Source organism: Tachypleus tridentatus, chromosome 8 (assembly GCF_004210375.1).
Source record: "Tachypleus tridentatus isolate NWPU-2018 chromosome 8, ASM421037v1, whole genome shotgun sequence".
Taxonomy (NCBI): Eukaryota; Metazoa; Arthropoda; class Merostomata; order Xiphosura; family Limulidae; genus Tachypleus; species Tachypleus tridentatus.
The window spans coordinates 143593925-143610738 of NC_134832.1; the positions used below are offsets into that span (position 1 = coordinate 143593925).

The window sequence follows — 16814 nt, forward strand, 5'->3', positions numbered from 1 at the left end:
AGCATAACCTTATACTGTAGCTAGTGTAAGTCACAGTTAACTATAAACATAAAACTTTGGTACACAAAATTTGTACTGTGATTGGTTGGCATGCATGTTGTTGTCATACCAATGAACAAATGATTTTATGTCTTGCAACAAGTGTTGTGAGGAGTCATACTGTCCCAAATAAATAAAAAATGGTAATTTAAAACCCAGCCTCATTTGTTTTCCTTATAATCCCTATTTGCAGATTTTTGAATTTTCAATTTTTTAGTTGTGTCATTTGCTGGCTTTTTTCATGTTCAACTATGGTCAAAGGATTGCTTTATATGGGTTAACTTTATACATTGTAATAATAATAATCATAGCTAGTAGCTAGTGATACAGTTCACAACAGTTTACTGTGGTTATTGGCTATTTGATTGCATTAGTTCAAAGTGTAAACTGTTATGTTACAACTGGAAATTGTCATAAAAACATGTTTGAGAATAAAGTAAACATTTCTAGTTTCTGTGTAACTAAATTCTGTATATATATGTATATAATACACAGCAATTTGCAAATATGTGACTAGACAAAGACACAACCCCCACTAAATGTAAATATTATAAAACTTTACCAATAGAAAAGTCCTCATATAAAACACATGCACCTAAAACATTTCTTTAAATATATTTTCGTGTCTTTTAAAGTAATTATTCTAAGTATGTGTGTAATAAAATTTAATATTATATGTACTGATTTTTCTGTGCTCATTCACTTCATACATAATATTCAGATTGGCTCCCTGAAGACTCCAACTGTATAGTGTACAAAGCACTGAGTATCTACATGTTACAGTCATCTAACTAATGTTGATCTGTTATTGGCTGACAGTTCATGTTTCACTCTGTATTTAAGCTTGTTTAAAGGAATAGTAGATATTTGTAGATAAGATAACTTCATGAGGTAATAATATCATAATTTACAATAGAATTATGATTTTAAGCCCACTTAAAGTATAGAAGAAACATTCAACTTCCTTATTTAGTATTCTACAAAAGGTTTGGGTACAACAACAAAGTTCTTTTTGTTGTGTGCTGGCAAAAGAATAATAATAATAGTAATTAGAACCAGGTTGTTTCAGGCAGATTTTCTTCTCCTTATAAACCTAACATGTGTGGTTATTTATACATTTCTATCTGTGTACAGTCATAGTAGTCAATAGTAAAGGTTTTAAGCAGTTGTTTGAACAATCTTTCTTGTTCAAAGTGTTTTTTTGTCCAAGTGTTCTGTTAGGGTTTTCTTTGCAATTTCTTGCAATCCTATTATGAACCACTTTAGTTAAAAATTAAATTCTGAAATTTGAAAATGTTGTTTGTCTTAGATAATACATGTAAGCAGTCACACCTTTAGCTTACACAACTACCACTAGCTAGGTAATTAGCCCAAAATATGGGCTTGGGTATTTAAGTACATGTTTGCATTAAGGACTAAGAAAAAAAAAAAGTTTGATTTTCAACGTTCAGTGAAAGCTCTGATACCTCTTACATAGTGAGGGTTTTTAGTTTCTTCACCTACTGAAATGTCCAACAGACTTTTCAGTTTTTGCTGTTTCACATTTTACTATTATTGTAGAGTAAGTCTTTAAACCTCTTACATTTACTTCATTTGTGGCAGTCACACTAATTAAACATTAGATCTTATGTATGTTATAAGAAAGACAACAAGCTCCTGTTTTTGAGATTTAACACAAAGTGAGTTAGTGAAATCCAGGAGTAACTTGGATGTCACAGTTCCAGTTTATTTTTTTATTCATATTAAATGTATTTAACTTTAGGTTTTTTTTTATTTAACATTATTTTTTGTTCTCAGCTTAATTTACAGAGGGAGACACCTGAACTAACAAGAGAGTTTCCATTAGTTTTCATTTTCAATCTTATTATCCTTTTATTTCATAGGTGCAGCACATGATCACTTGCATTATTATACTTGTATTATAAATGTGTCATTAAATGTGATATTTGTGAATCTGTGTCTTGTTTGTTCTTTTCACAAACCAATAACTCCAAGCATAAGAGAAATCCATCTCAAAGTCCAAAGTCTGAGAACCCTCTGTTAGTAGTGGGTTTAACTTCTGTGCTATACTCATAAATTCTCAAATAATAATGCCAATAAAGTAGCACCTCTGTCTTGATCTTTCAGGATTGTAGATTAACTTAAGAGTACTTGAAACTTGAGACCCTTGTTGTTGTTTTTTAAAAATAGATAAATACAGCAGTTAAATATGAGTATTTAACTGTATTGGTACTTTTAATACTTACAAGCAAATTTCTGGTGCTACAAGAAAGGCTTAGGGTTTAATATATGACGATATGCTAACAAAATAATTATTTTGATATACAATCCACTGTTATTCTGTCTACGAATAAGCACAGTTGAAAATACATTTCTTACAATATATAGAATTATCTTGAGCTATCTATCAAAAATAATTTTTCTAACATTTGGTTCTTATTAAATACTTAACTTGCAAATGCAGCAACAGAGACTCTGAATCACAAGTGTTTTACATGGTATTATCTATGTGTTGGCTGAGTAAATAAGTTGCATGTATACATGTCCATTTGGTATGTTACAGTTAAGTTGAAGCAAGAAGTAACAACCATCTTTGTAAATCCCACTTTACTATAACAAAGTTCTTGTGCTAAGTCTTAACAGGAGCATTTATATTCCCCTTCTATCAAATTAAGTTAAAAGAAATAGTTACAAAAAGTTAATACAAATTTTTAAAGAAGTGTTTTAGCTGTGTATTTAGATATCTGTCTTTTTTTCTAAGTTTTTGGAATTATATGAACAATGTAATTACATTTAATCATCAACATTCACTTGCATTATTTTTATAACTTAAACTTTTATGATGCTGAAGGCAACATCAAACACTTTTCTAATATGAATAATTCAGGGCAGGCCTACAGGTTGTTTTTTTTTTGGAAATACCTATATCTTGCAATAAATTAATGTTTTTTCTTAGATTTAATTTTACTGTAGCTTTAATACAACTACATTTTTTAAAGATTTATCATGAGTACAACAGTGCTCTAGAGTTAGAGTAAGCTGACTGGCTATTCTCCAGAAATATTACTTTATATTTTAATATGGATGGAACACCCTAAGTCTCCTTCAATTAAAGAAGTATTAAAAAAGTTTGTGTTAATCCCAATATTACCATAGAAGTCTATACTATCTCCTAATATATTTTTTAAAATGTATATGTACAAAATTGTTTGTGGATCTATGACCATGTTTGGTTACAGGAACCCTCATAACACAAAAAAAATTTCAACAACATACCACTAATAATGCAATGAACCTCATTACTTATTTTTGAGGTTTCCATTGTATTTTAGATACAACATGAGGGATTTCATCCAGATTTTGTGGCCAGTTTCTTACACACCAAGTGTTTTAACAGACATGAAATTATTCAACATGATGCAACACACTGATAGCAAGTGTTATGAAAACAAGTCAGTAATTTGAAAGTTAATAACACAACAGAAGAGCCAAGTTATTTTTTGTGTGTGTAGGCAAACCTTTATATTCAACCAAAAACTTACAAAATTGTTTTGCCAGACAAATCTTATCTTAAATGCTGTAAGACACCAACAGTACTGTTGACCATGTCAAAATTATTGGTATTTGATAATCCCCAGATGGAACAGTCAATTCCCACTATGAGCATGAGCCATATTCTGGTTACTTTGTCAACAAATGTAATACGAAGTAATATATTATCAGCAACAACTAAAAAAAAAAATGTAATTGCATTATATATTGATAAAAATTACCAACTAAAAATAGTTGCATTAACAACTGATAAGCAACATGGGATGTTAAACATCAACAATCAGAGTATATTACAATATTAGCAATTAAATAGGAGTAAAAGTATATGCAATTTTTAACGAGTGACAAAACACAATAGACAATAAGCACTCAAGGTTATAATTATTCTTCAGTAAACCAGATTAAAACCTGCATTATTTTCAGTTTGCATTTTCAAAGAATTAAGGATAGAAAACAAGTTTCTAGCAAGATTTGAGGGAAACCATCAAATAATTTATGTACTAAAGAATGACAAGACCTACCATCATTATTGAATGTATCTTCTGACATTTCCCAAATATCTTGTGCATGTACAGTAGAACTAACAGGTAACTGGTGTATTTTATCACAAGAATCACATGTCCAAGATATTGTGGCACAAACATCAAGCGATGCTGAGGTAAACAAAGGGAGAGGTGACACTAGTACAAGTGAAATCATGTCTTTAAAATGCAAGACCTCATCTTTATAATTGTCTATGATGTTAGGCTGACTTGACATCCCTTCACTTATATGATTAAACACAGTACAATTAAATTCTCTCTCTCCATTTTCCATATTAACAGATATTTCACGAAAACGAACTGACCTGAAAATCAAAACAGAACAGTATAACATGGATGGATAATTTTTTTGTTCATTTTACAACTATCCTCTAAAAAAGACAAACAAACAAACAACAAAATAAAATAGTAGTTCGACATATTATGGCAAGTTTATATTTTTACATGCTAAGATATTAAGATTACTGCAGTTTATATTACCTTATTACTAATTTGCATGCATATCTGTAACTTTAGCTGGTTATGATTACAGTTTATCTCTACCTGCCAGTAACATTTTTCAACATCCATCCAATGATCCACTTATTTTGGACAATGGTTTGCCAGTGAGACACAACTTCAAAATCAACTTCTTTAGCTTGAATGGGAAAATTTGTGGAAAGATGGCTTGTTTCCGGTCCCACAAGAGTAACCAATTTTGGATGCACATCATTCTTAGAAAGAAAAAAAGTCAATGCAACACCAGAATTTGCAACTGCAGAAAATACTGTCAAATTTTATAAAATAAGAAAAGTAGTTAAGGTACTAACAACCCATAATAAAATAAGAATGGAACAGAATTATCTAGTTACCATTGGATGCTTAACTAATACTTCTATGTACACTTAATCTAAGCCTCTTTTTTTTTCTCTCTCTCTCTCTCTCTCTGCTTCTGTTCATTCTTACATAATGTAGCTTTCAGGAAACATTTTGCTTATCTAAAGTTTTTTGGATATACTAGATTCTGATTACCAATAAGAAGCTTCTAAGTTACAAGTTAGGCTCAGAAATATGTCACTTTAAATACTCAAATAATACATATATCTTTGAAGACAAACCAGACAAGAGGAGGAATGGAAGGAATTATACCATTGAGAATAAATTAAATATTTCAGTTTGGAAAATGCAAATCTTACTACCTCATCTTACCTCAAAATTAACAGGTAGCAAAACCCATCCCACTATATAGGAGATGAGCCAAGATGGACAGGTAGCTAAACCCATCCCACTATATAGGAGATGAGCCAAAATGGGCAGGTAGCTAAACCCATCCCACAGATAGGTGAAGAGCCAGGATAAACAGGTAGCTAAAGCTATTGCACTCAGTAAAAGGATAATAAAAGTAGATAGGTAGCTAAAAACCAGCCCACTAGGTAAAAGGAAAATGCTGGAACAAAACAAGAGATAGAACAAATTGAGAAATCATATGAATGATACATGCAATTTACAGGACTTAGACAACAGAAAAGATAGATACAAGAGAGTTGGGTGAAATAGATGGGTCTGAAAGTGAGCAGGAGACAGCATGCATCTCAAATATGGAAGAAGGCCAGAACATACAAAGATCATTCTGACAGACTTGGCTATTGCAAAGTTCATAACCGAGTTTGACACGAAAAACAAAATGTTGGAGGTCCTTTAAGAATACCTTGTCATGTCAAGGACAAGGAAAATATGGAATACTTCTTTCAGAGAATAATGTAACAGTTATGTAATGAATCTGGACCTGACAGATTTATCAAGAGCAATTGACTGTCATAGTCTAAAGGATTCTTAAAAGGATAATCAATAAAGACAATGTGACTTATATCAGAAACCTCCAATGAACTCAGCATAGGAATTATCATATATGATGGATGATAAAATTCCTCATCAAAACTACAAATAAAAGTCTACAATATACAAAACAAAACAAAATCCATGTGTGGTAACACTCCCAGAAATAATTTTTGATAGGTAGGAAGGATTTGTTTTTATAAAACATTATTATACTGTAGTATTCCATTACCAAAATAAAGAATGATCTGAGCCATTCTATCAAACCAAGAATTAAGTTACTTTAGGTTTATTTAGTTTCATTAGAGTTCTTTTAGCAAATATAAATTTCTTTTAACTTCTTATAGTCTACTTAGTTCCTGAGGCCAACATGCATTACATGCTGATGTCTTTGTTTCAAACAGTTTTTACATGTTGAGTGGTAGATGTCTGGAATTTTATCTTTAATTCTTGCTACTTGTGAGAAATGTGAAAAACTATTTCTTTTAATGCACTGAAACTGGCATTGTTGTAATAAAAAACAAAACACTTTCAAATTGTGTTCTCAGAAAACAAAAATGTGACATTTATACAGAAGTAGTGAAAAGCAGTAAGCAATAAATAATCCACTAACCTTTTGACTGCTGACTTGACAGTTGTATGTGAGTATGCTGTATAATGTGTATGTCTTGCAAAACTTCCATACATGCTTAAAGCACTGGGTTACATATAATAACAGTTGTCGGTAGGTTACATATAATAACAGTTGTATGTGAGTATGCTGTATAATGTGTATGTCTTGCAAAACTTCCATACATGCTTAAAGCACTTGCAGTCGGTAGGTTACATATAATAACAGTTGTATGTGAGTATGCTGTATAATGTGTATGTCTTGCAAAACTTCCATACATGCTTAAAGCACTTGCAGTCGGTAGGTTACATATAATAACAGTTGTATGTGGTATGTTACATATAATAACAGTTGTATGTTAATGTGTATGGCTTGCAAAACTTCCATACATGCTTAAAGCACTGGCAGTCAGTAGGTTACATATAATAATAAAAATCAGAATAATAATGACAATAAAAACATAAGTGTTTTTTAAGATATATCAATGTATCAATTTATTATGAATATTATGGTGTTTTGTTAATTTCAAGCTTTTGAGTATGTGATGCTAGTTCTTTGGAAAGGTTCATTGTGAGACTTGCTCATGTGAATAGCAGGGTTGAAAATGTTGCTAATAGAGAAACACAAAGTTGTTCTGTCTGGACATTTTTACAAGAAAAGGTGTAAAATGTTTATGGCCTGACCTTTTTACCACAAGTCAGTAGGGTTACCACAAACAAGTTTTATTCCTTTGTCTGAGACAAACAGGAAGTATACCAACAGAATACTACCAACCGGTACATTAAAAAGAGGAAGTAAATGGTTGAAAAAAAAAGGATGGAAAATGTCAAACCTTACAGATCTATAGAATACCTAACCAAAATTCATAAGCAGAAAAGATAGCATTGTGGTCTATGCTGAAAATTGTGAAGGCAATGCAACACTAACAAGCACAAACCACAAAGACAAACCTATCTGAAATTTCTGTTTGCTATTTCAAAATATACAAACCCAGAGATGAATGGAACCCTTAAGACATTAACAATAACAATTTGGTTCAAATTATGCCCATCAATAAAACAATCATATTATAAAAACAATTTATTCTTGGTATAATTCAGATTGATGATAACCAGAAGTCAGTAACAATATGAAATAACTTTTAAACATGTTTCCTAGCAAAAAAAAGTCAGAGGTTAAAAGGACAAGTTTAAACTATTAAACCAAATACAATATTCCATTCATGACAATTAAAATTGTTGATAGAAAAACATGTCACCGAGAAAAAGAAAAATCAGTCGGAAAACAACTGAGTGGAAAAAAAAAAAAAAGAAACCTCAAAAAGAGAAGATGAAAAACACACCAATTAAGGAAGAACAAAATTTAATTAATGAATCTTACTAACAGATGTCATATAACGTTAATTATCTAATGCAATAAAGGTTAGAAGCAAAAGAATTTATAAACATGAAAAGCACATAAAATAATTGATTTTTTAGAAGATGTACATGAATTGCTATGTACATAAAATAAATTAGTCTATCTAATGCTTTCTTCCCAAGGAAGAATTTAAACTGGAATGGAGAAAAAAAAATATGCTATGTCCTAATGTACTCACTTGTTATGTTGTTTATCAAATCAAGGATAGCACATGGTGACCTGTGACTTTTAAAGAAGTAACATGTAATTTTGATGTAGGAAACTAAGGCATTATAAAAATTGCATAAAATGCACAAAGCTGAACAACTGGCAAATCAGGAAATAGTAGTTCCATAAATAAATATATATAACTAATTTTAGTCATGAAAAAAACCCTTAAAAAGTATGGCTAAAACCAAAAAACTTTTATTCTAACTTAATAAACAAGAACAAAAGAATAAAAAATGTAATAAAATCATTGTCAAACAAAAATGATGACTGTTAAATAAGTAATGAAAGAGTAGGCAAACAGTGTAAACTTAAAATATGTGAAATTTTATTATTAGTAGACAGGAATACCTTTACTTTCTGTGATGTTTGAAAAAAAATGAAATTCATTAAACATGTACAGTATTAGCTACTTGTGAATCCAAAAGTAAAAAATATATCTGAATATATATTATAATGTTACCCCAGAAACAAGACCAAAAAATACATGTGCACTTAACAGCTATTAGCTTCAACTTATTAACCACAGACAGTTTAGTGAAAAGAGATAATTAGTCAAGAGGTGACTGATGAGAATAGGAATGCTCTTCCTGAACATTTTGTTAAATTGTAGATTAAGAGCAAAATTATAAAAAATACTTTAAATGTTACAATCTGCCCGAATATCATGTCTGAACATGATTATTTCCAAACTAAGTGCGACCTATTGACATCTCAGGCTTTACTTGGAATAATGCAAATTTTGAAATATGTTTTTCATGGAAACACAATGAGAGAAAAGGAGAAAATCTTACAAATGTAACAAGTCTTTGTTCTACAGAAAAGAAAACTGACACAAAAATTGAAATAAGGTTAAAAACAGTAATGTTGAATATACAAAAATGGTCTAAGCCATTAAACCAACCAAAGAAAAGTCTGCCACCCTGGCTAGATTGAACTTTGACCAACTATAGACTAGAAGTAAGCTTTATCAGTAGCTAATCCTTTCTAAATACTCAACAAATTTCAAAATTTCAGAAGTTAATATTTTCTTACATTGAAAATGTATTTCCAATACATATTTACCTCCCCTCCCTAACAGCTATCTTTGTCTTGGTTTGCTCTCTAAACATTGTTAAAATTTTTAATGTTATAGTGCACAGTCTTTTATACACCTTCATTTTTGTACCATTTAATAACTTGGGCTGATTGTGTGATTACCCTCCATCATTAATTATACTGCATCATCTATACAGCACTACTTCTGGAATATACAGTGGAATGTAATAGGCAGACACTATAGCCTAAAGAAGGATATTTACAGCACTGTTCATTGGAGGAGTGTTGTATAACTATGACTTGAAACAGCAAAGGGTGGACAACAATGGAATGTCTTCTGTATAATCAATAAGGCACATTGGAGCATGTCATTTGCTGTTCAACTGGGCAAAATGCTGAGTGAAAATGCCTTGCCTAGAAAATTGTGAGCAATAACAGTGATCATCCCCATAAAAAAAAAAATCCAGAGAAAGTGTCAGGTAATTCAAAATCAACCTGTTCTCAATGGATATATATTAATTTGTTCTCATAGTAAAACACCTGATAATTTGATACAATTATACATGGTTGGGGTCAAAGAATCATAAATTGTATGTGATAGGCCAAGTGCAGCCTACCTAGGCAAATAAACATCCTAGAAAAGCACCTTGGGATACATGAGATTATGCCAAGTGCAATTCATCTGGGCAAAAACATCCAGTAGAAGCACTTTGCACAAGTTTGCAAGATCAACAAGAGAAGTCCACCTCAGAAAAAAATATCTAGGGGTAACATCTTGAATGTGTAATATTATGGCAAAATGTGGTTCACCCAGGAAAAAAATCCTGGATAAGCTCTTTGGGATATGTTGTATTATGTCAAGTGCAGTTCATCTGAGCAGAAAGCATCCATTGGAAGTGCCTTGCATAAGATAGAAAAATCAATAAATGTGGTTTTCCCAAGCAAAAATAAACCTCTATGATGGTAAATACCCCCTGTGCTCAACTAGAAGGGGGAATTATGCATTGGAGAGTTTAGAGGAACAATATACTAGACAACAAAATGTGTATCTGCAATTCCCTATTTTAAAAAGCAGAAAAATCTTAATTGTAAAAATACAGGTCAGTATGGTTGGGCAAAACTCTCCATCTGCCTGACATATGAAATCCATGAGTGACAGTTCTTTATATAAGAAAGTGTGATAATAATAAAAAGATGTGCATATATATACACACAAGTAACAGGAAAACCAAGCATGAAAATGGAGTTTGGTGATGTTGGAATGAAATATGACTAATAACAGTTGATGGAGAAGCAACCAGAACAGAGATTCACAACTAAGTCTGCCAATATGAATCAACCTGCAAAATACAACAAAGAGTAATCTGCAGATGAATCTGATTAAAAAGTAGACATGAATGAAGAACCCTCCAATCTTGACTGAAAGCACTCATCTCCAGTGCTAATGGGTGAGAGGAACTGGAGACTAAAAGGAAGGAAGTTTAACACTCCAGTGAGTGGCAAAAGCATTCTATATGAGGAGTTCCCAGTTGAAAAGAAATTGAAAAAAGGGAACAAATCATGGATGAAACCTGGTTGTGACAAGATAAGCAATTGGACACAAGGTTTATAATTGTGGGAGCATGATAGACTAGAACCTTCATATCATGATCACTGGCCTAATGCAAGAGATCCAACATCTAAAAACACAGAGATTGAGCCTTGGTTCCTCTGTGTTTGATGATATCATTGAAACAGTAAAATTGCCAGAACAAACCAAACCACCCACCCCAAGAGGAGCAAGAAGAAATAATACAGAGCCTTATAAACTATCAAAAGTTCAAGGATGTTGAAATGGTTAGAGTCTCTTTGACTGAACACCAAAATGCAACAAGAACAAGGCTGAATGAGAACCCCCACCATTATCAAATTCCTATTGAGCCACCAAGCAAAGTCCACCCTGATCCCAGGTGGGTGGACAATGGGATGGTCTAAGAGATCATAGGGCAAGTTCCACTAGTGGAAAAGCATTCATTAAAGAGAACACATGTGCTGCTGACCCAAGGGAATGAGAGCTTCCCTGGAAAACCACATCCCAAAAGAAACAGAACCTTCCATGCAGAGAGAAAGAAGAAGGTAGGCTTCAAATTCCAGAATCAAAGTGGAAAAGGCTGTTTATAAATAAGATGAGAATTAAAGAGAATCAACCAAAGAATAAAAAATTGCAAAAAGAATAATAAAGGACTTCTAGAAATTGATCAGAAACCCCACCTGAGCAGCTTCTCAAAGAAGTAAGTGGCTATAAGTGATTCACTAGGCATGGAAAGAAGTGAACAGAAGCCAGTCATCCATGTAATGGTGACTATGAAGACCCAGCAAGTGAAGATGACATGCAAAAGAGTGTACCACTTAAGAAAATGCATACAGAGCTGATGAAGGACTAAACAACAGTGCCCAGAATTGGAAGACAAAGCTCTCATGGACAAACTGAAGAAAACAATGTGGCACTGCAGAAATTGGAATATGACAATTGGCATCTGTCATAATGAACTTGGTCATCCAAAGTCCCATGGGAAAAACAAAACAAAAAACACCAAAGTGAGAGGTAGGATTCCATGATAAAGTGACAGGTCTCCAAATAGATACACAAAATCTATGATGAATCTCCAATCTCTAGAGGTTTTATTTTGAGAACAATAAATAGACAAGAGTAAAATCCTAGTTGATCAGGCACCATCTGTTGAACAGCTCCTGGAAGTCTCAAACAGGCTCAACAAGACAACTGGAAGAGGTATGTTTCCAATAAGGAGAGAATGAGATAGAGGGGAGCAAAACTAAAGGAAGAAACTTTCAGACAGAACCCACAGAACAGTCATGAAGCGTCACCAAAAAAGACATAAACTACACACATGTAGAAAATGTACTCATCACAACAAATTAACAAAGCCTAAAAATTTTTATTTTTATAGAGTCTACAAATTACATAAAAATAACAAACCAGCAAAACTATGGAAATTAACCTAAAACAATAAGTAACAACTAAAACACAAAATCACTAAAGAAACACAGAAGATAAAAGATCTGTAAATACTGAACTTAAAAATTTAACCAAAGAACCAATATGGACATGAAAGTAAAACCTAACTTGAATAATGTGAGAATATAAAACACCCACTAACAATAATGAATGTTAACTTCAATCTAAACAATCCCCAAATAGATACGCCTAGCAGAAAAGAAAAACTTCCAAACAAAGTAGCATAAACAATGACAATAATGTGGCCAAAGTTACAATCATCCAAATAATAACTAGCAAACAAAACCTACACATACCAAAAATGCTACAAAACAAAATAATAAACCTTAAACACACAGTTAAAGTAAAGTAACTGAGACGGTAAAATAATTAGAAAAATTTATCTTGCTAAATACTTAGCAGAGAAGACATGAAAGATCAAAATTAACACATGGAGAAATTAAGTCCATCTCACAAGCTCACAAACTCTCTTAAATGAGAGTATACCAACTGGGAGTGAGAAATACACATGGAAGAACTTATCATAGGACTCCTAGATAAAAAAAACAACTGTTTCAACTCAAAGCAGGAATGGGCAGAACAATGGCTACAACTATTTTCAGAGTGCACTATGTTAAAAACCACTAAGTGCTGTAATGTTTAGGCCTGTTAGTACTATTACTACATCTATTTTACTGTACAAACATCTCTCACAGTCACTCTTTAACCATCTTTACTACATCTTTCAGTAAACTTTTCTGATAACTATTTTTAGTGGTTAATAAGATCATTTAAGTAACTTGGCACTACTTTATGTGAATGAACACCTTATTACATACATAGGCTTGTCTAGAGTTTGAAAATTGGTAGTTACAGTGGACTTAACAGGAGATGGTTGAGAGTTATACTATTCAGTTTAGACCAGACATCTCTAAATCTTTTTGAACAAGAGATGGGAAGTAGATGTTTCATATGCTTTGTGGACCAGAGAAGTCATAGTAAAATCAAGTAAGGATGTGTACATGATCAGAATACAACATCATTAATTTATTTCTCATAAGAGCACTTATTAAAAATACTTATGATGCACAATCATGTTTTTTATAGCATTAGTGAGAAGCACGAAACTTATGTTTTTCTGACAAAATTACACTTAATTAAGGTTCAAAGTTAGTGCTCCCTGTCATCAGAAGTGATTGCAAATGTTCAAGCTGATCTGTAACTAGATTTCACATAATTCATCTTTGAAAATGTCTTGTCACAGAAATAGATAGTGTTAAAAACTGAAATGAATACATGAACCAAGTTTTTAAACTAACATATTGATAAATTGGAAGGTATTTATAGAACTCTGTCAATTTCCTTTCTCTGTATTTGTCCTTCAATATGTCATTGGATTGCAGATCAATCACTTCCAGTTGAACTTTAGGTGGCAGTTCTTCAATAACACAATCGAATGGGTTTTGGAAGATCCTTATTTCTGTTGAACTCGCATCAATATATAAAAAAATGTTCCTTGAACTTTAGTTTCAAGTCAGAAAGTATAACTTCTGCAAACCTGTGTGAGAATGGGGATCATGCTTCTTTCTGGATCTTTTCACAACATGTAAAGTATGTAAAGCAACTCCTCATCAAGTGGGACTCAAATACTTTTACCTCGGTATACATATCGGAGATAAGGGCAGTCTTGCCTTGTAATCTATGATAGAATTCATTCAGGTATGTGGTCAAGTCTACAGAAAAAGCTAATTTTCAAAGCCATTAACTATTTGTGAGTGTTGAAACTACAGGTTCCATGACATGTAACAGATCCAGATATTTTCCACACAGTGCCTGCTGAAGAATAATGCAGTGAAGAACCATAGGCTTGGAACAGCCCTCACTATTGAACAGCTTTGTAAATTTGCTCAGTTAAACTTTTTCCTGCACCACACATATTTTTTACTATCATCTGTTGTAACACACTTCAGCCATCTCCATTCCAGGTTATACTGAGTTAGTGATTTTTTGGCCTCTTTGAAAATGTCCTCACCTTTGGTTCCATGAATACTGTGTATAGAAGCTAATTCTTCAGTCACTTCAAAAATTAATATTGACTCTGTGAATAAACAACAGCAACTGTGAAGCATCGGAAACATCTGTTGACTCGTCAAGTGCGAAGGAAAAGCACTCAAACTCTGGCCTTGCCTTTCAGCTGAGACACAATATTGCTTCCAATGTTCTTGACTCTGAACAACTGTATTTGCCAAAAGGCTAATAATATAAAATAAGTCTGTTTTTTTGTAGGTACACTTCTAAGGTTGCTTCAGTCATACATAATCTAATTAGCTCACCATAGGTAAATGGTTTTCCTCACTTGGCTAACAGGCGTGCCACTCGGAAACTGGCTCTTGTTGCACCTTCATTCTCAGCTTTCTTCCTCTTAAATACAAACTGTTGTAATGATAAATTATGTTTCAAGGTTTTGAATTTGTTTGAATGTAGCTTGCCTGTGAACTGAGAATAGTTTGATGAATGCTTGGTTTGGTAATGTCTATGAATGTTGTATTCTTTTAATTTCATTGCATATTAAGCACAACACTTTCTTACATGATTCAATAACGAAGTAGTCCACACTCCACTGTTCTTTAAAAACACGACATTCAACATCAACATTTTTCTTCTTCCCTTGTCTTGACATAATAACTAGGAATAGCTATGAACTCAAACATAAAGTAAACAGCAGCATTCATTGATACACACTGTGGTAAACATGGCAGGCATGGGAAGAAACATGCTGCTTCAAGTCACTGGGACTGATAAGTGAGATGATGCAATATTAAATAACATGACGTTTTCCAGCAAATAGAAAAGTGTATTGCACTTAGATTGACATTTGCTCAATTATATATTTTTTAATATAATTAGAAATTAAAATAATTATATTATAGCATTCTATTACTTTAATGAATTGTTGGTGGGCCATATCACAAACAGACTGGATTTTGCTCAATTACATTTTATTTTTTGTTTTTATAATATTAAATAATTATATTATTACTTTAATAAACTGTTGACAGGCCAGATAAACCAAAGTCACTAGTCAGATGAAGCCCACAGGCTATAGCTTGGAGACCCCCTGGTTAAGATAACTGGTTGGAATCCTTTACACTAGCATAATTTGACTATTGGGCTACCAATTAGTGCCTTACCACCATAATGGAATCTGGAATGCCAATTTTAGCAAGTAAGTATATTTAACTGACTTACCCCCCCAAAAGGCAGTACCTTATTATTTTTTCATTATTATTTATATGCTTTTATTTTTCTTTGTCATCTTTATTTTAGAGCGCTTATCTTCCCAGAACTGATCATCTCTCCCAGAACCATCTGCAAGCAGTGAAGGGTGATATAGATGTAAGACATTGTGGGCTTGAACACCTACATCTTGCTCTCCTAACTTATATTTACTTTGACTATTTAGTTATTTTGTTCTTCATGTGAGACTGGCAAATGGAGGTTAAGACTAATAGGCAATGTATCCCCACCATAATATGGGGCCTACATTCACAGCCACCTCTAAAACTTAGGGTACATTTTATATCACACGTTATAGCCTGTATCCTGGGGATCCATTTGATTATGATACAGCATTTTTAGTTTTGGTTTTAGCTTGTTTTTGTTCACAACAAATTATCATTACTCAGAGATTTGTATTTGCTGTTTTTAACATAGTGCTTCCATTTGATTTTGTTTTATTGAACTTGGCTGTTCAGTATTAATATTCTATATTCCCTATCATTAAAATTATTACCACAATTATTATGTACACTCACCTTCACCAAATCTGTTGACTGTACATCTTCCACAAGAGCTCTTTGTAACTTATGTAAAATGTCTTCAATCACTTCACTCTTTCGCAGCACCCTGTTCTGTGTTTCCGAGAGTAAAGCTTTTCCTTCCTTTACAAATGTAAATACAATGTATTATATCAAATTTCTTTTAAAAAAGCCAAGAATAGTTAATAAAAAAAAATCAAGGAATTACTGGAATCATCTTTGTGTCTGTATTAACTGACCAAGACAGTGACTACACTTAGCATATTAAATGTTTGTAAAAAATTATCTTTTATTTATTAAAATTGTTTGGATTTGTAAAAACAGAAACAAATATCTTTGACAATTAAGTTATGGGATTAAAATGAGTTCTAAACTGTCATATGCTGTAGAAAATTCATTTTGAAGTTATCTTGAAAAAGAGCAGTCAAAAGAATGTCCAATTGTTTTTAAACAACTTTAGTGTAGGAATTATGTTAATGTTACCTTGTAGTTTTACAGATACAAAAGGACATAACTGAATTTTTGCATTACCTGAATAGTATACAATTTACTGTGGATTTAGTGAAACTAAACTCAGTCTGAAAAGTATACTAAAATACCACAAAAGTCTAGAAGGCAGGAATAGCCACTTCTTTATATGATATTTTGATATTCTTAACTCTACATTACAAAGATGATGAGGTCATGTTGCACTTTGCAAGAGTGGTTCCATTTTGTAACTAATGCTTCCTTCATCAACTATGCTAATTCTGATAGGCATGTTTATGTTCTAATGTCCA

The 16814-nt window shown here is 32.3% G+C and overlaps 1 protein-coding gene across 1 annotated transcript in view; it reads right to left on the reverse strand.

The window, feature by feature from the left end:
• Positions 1-16814, reverse strand: part of LOC143223658 (uncharacterized) — a 33922-nt gene that overhangs the window by 3639 nt on the left and 13469 nt on the right. The window contains exons 4-6 of the mRNA XM_076451901.1: positions 16033-16158; positions 4677-4846; positions 4113-4438 (exon numbers count right to left, since the gene is read on the reverse strand). Of these exons, the coding sequence (XP_076308016.1) occupies positions 4113-4438; positions 4677-4846; positions 16033-16158 (622 nt within the window). The remainder of the gene's footprint in view (positions 1-4112; positions 4439-4676; positions 4847-16032; positions 16159-16814) is intronic.